Source organism: Pyrgilauda ruficollis, unplaced genomic scaffold (assembly GCF_017590135.1).
Source record: "Pyrgilauda ruficollis isolate IOZ18807 unplaced genomic scaffold, ASM1759013v1 scaffold765, whole genome shotgun sequence".
Classification (NCBI taxonomy): domain Eukaryota; kingdom Metazoa; phylum Chordata; class Aves; order Passeriformes; family Passeridae; genus Pyrgilauda; species Pyrgilauda ruficollis.
In genome coordinates, this window is record NW_024529544.1 from 793 (window position 1) to 2,714 (window position 1,922).

Sequence of the window (1,922 nt, forward strand, 5' to 3'; positions counted from 1 at the left end):
GGAGGTGACAACGGGGACCTGGAGGTGACAACGGGGACCTGGAGGTGACAGCGGGGACATGGAAATGACAGCTGGGGCTGGGAGGTGACAATTGAAGCTTACAGATGACAGGTGGGACCTGGAGGTGACAACAGGGACCCGAAGGTGACAACGGGGATCTGGAAGTGACAGCTGGGGCTGGGAGGTGACAATGGGGACCTGGAGGTGACAATTGAGGCCTGGAGGTGACAGCTGAGATCTGGAGGTGACAACAAGGACCTGGAAGTAACAGCTGGGGTGGGGAGGTGACAACAGGGACATGGAGGTGACAGCTGGGGCTGGGAGGGGACAACAGGGACCCGGAGGTGACAAAAAGGACCTGGAGGTGACAACTGGGGCCTGAAGGTGACAAAAAGGACCTGGAGGTGACAATTTGGGGCTTGGAAGTGACAACTGGGACCTGGAGGTGACAACGGGGACCTGGAGGTGACAGTTGGGGCTGGGAGGTGACAACGGGGACCTGGAGGTGACAACGGGGACCTGGAGGTGACAAAAAGGACCTGGAGGTGACAATTTGGGGCTTGGAAGTGACAACTGGGACCTGGAGGTGACAACGGGGACCTGGAGGTGACAGTTGGGGCTGGGAGGTGACAACGGGGACCTGGAGGTGACAACGGGGACCTGGAGGTGACAGCGGGGACATGGAAATGACAGCTGGGGCTGGGAGGTGACAATTGAAGCTTACAGATGACAGGTGGGACCTGGAGGTGACAACAGGGACCCGAAGGTGACAACGGGGATCTGGAAGTGACAGCTGGGGCTGGGAGGTGACAATGGGGACCTGGAGGTGACAATTGAGGCCTGGAGGTGACAGCTGAGATCTGGAGGTGACAACAAGGACCTGGAAGTAACAGCTGGGGTGGGGAGGTGACAACAGGGACATGGAGGTGACAGCTGGGGCTGGGAGGGGACAACAGGGACCCGGAGGTGACAAAAAGGACCTGGAGGTGACAACTGGGGCCTGAAGGTGACAAAAAGGACCTGGAGGTGACAATTTGGGGCTTGGAAGTGACAACTGGGACCTGGAGGTGACAACGGGGACCTGGAGGTGACAGTTGGGGCTGGGAGGTGACAACGGGGACCTGGAGGTGACAACGGGGACCTGGAGGTGACAGCGGGGACATGGAAATGACAGCTGGGGCTGGGAGGTGACAACAGGGACCTGGAGGTGACAACAGGGACCTGGAGGTGACAACAGGGACCTGGAGGTGACAATTGAGGCCTGGAGGTGACAGCTGAGACCTGAAGGTGACAACAAGGACCTGGAAGTAACAGCTGGGGCAGGGAGGTGACAACAGGGACATGGAGGTGACAGCTGGGGCTGGGAGGGGACAACAGGGACATGGAGGTGACAGCTGGGGCTGGGAGGTGACAACAGGGACATGGAGATGACAAAAAGGACCTGGAGGTGACAACTGGGGCCTGAAGGTGACAACAGGGGCTGGAAGGTGACAACTGGGACATGGACGTGACAACAGGGACATGGAAGTGACAGCTGGGGCTGGGAGGTGACAACAGGGACCTGGAGGTGAAAACAGTGGCCTGGAGATGACAGCTGGGGCTGGGAGGTGACAGCGGGGCCTGGAGGTGACAGCGGGGGCTGGAGGTGACACCTGGGGCCTGGAGGTGACAGCGGGGGCTGGGGGGGGTGGGTAAGCCGCGTGTGCCCCCCCAAAGCCGCGCCGCCCCCGATTCCCAGCAAGTGAAGCTGAGCAGCCCCGACTACAAGGGCCGCGGGCAGGACGAGGCCGTGGCCGATTTCCTGAAGCGCATCGAGTGCTACAAAGCCACCTACGAGCCCCTGGACGACGAGCTGGACAGGTGACCCCCACCCCACGTCCCCCCCCCCCCCCCCCAGGCCTGTCCTTACCCGGGGGCCCCCC

General features: G+C 61.4%; 1 protein-coding gene across 1 annotated transcript in view; it reads left to right on the plus strand.

Moving 5' to 3' along the window:
* Positions 1-1,669: 1,669 nt before the first annotated feature.
* Positions 1,670-1,922, plus strand: part of LOC121363795 (6-phosphofructo-2-kinase/fructose-2,6-bisphosphatase-like) — a gene marked incomplete at its 5' end in the record, with an annotated part of 3,908 nt that continues 3,655 nt past the window's right edge. The window contains one exon of the mRNA XM_041486440.1: positions 1,670-1,862. Coding sequence (XP_041342374.1) covers positions 1,670-1,862 — 193 coding nt within the window. The remainder of the gene's footprint in view (positions 1,863-1,922) is intronic.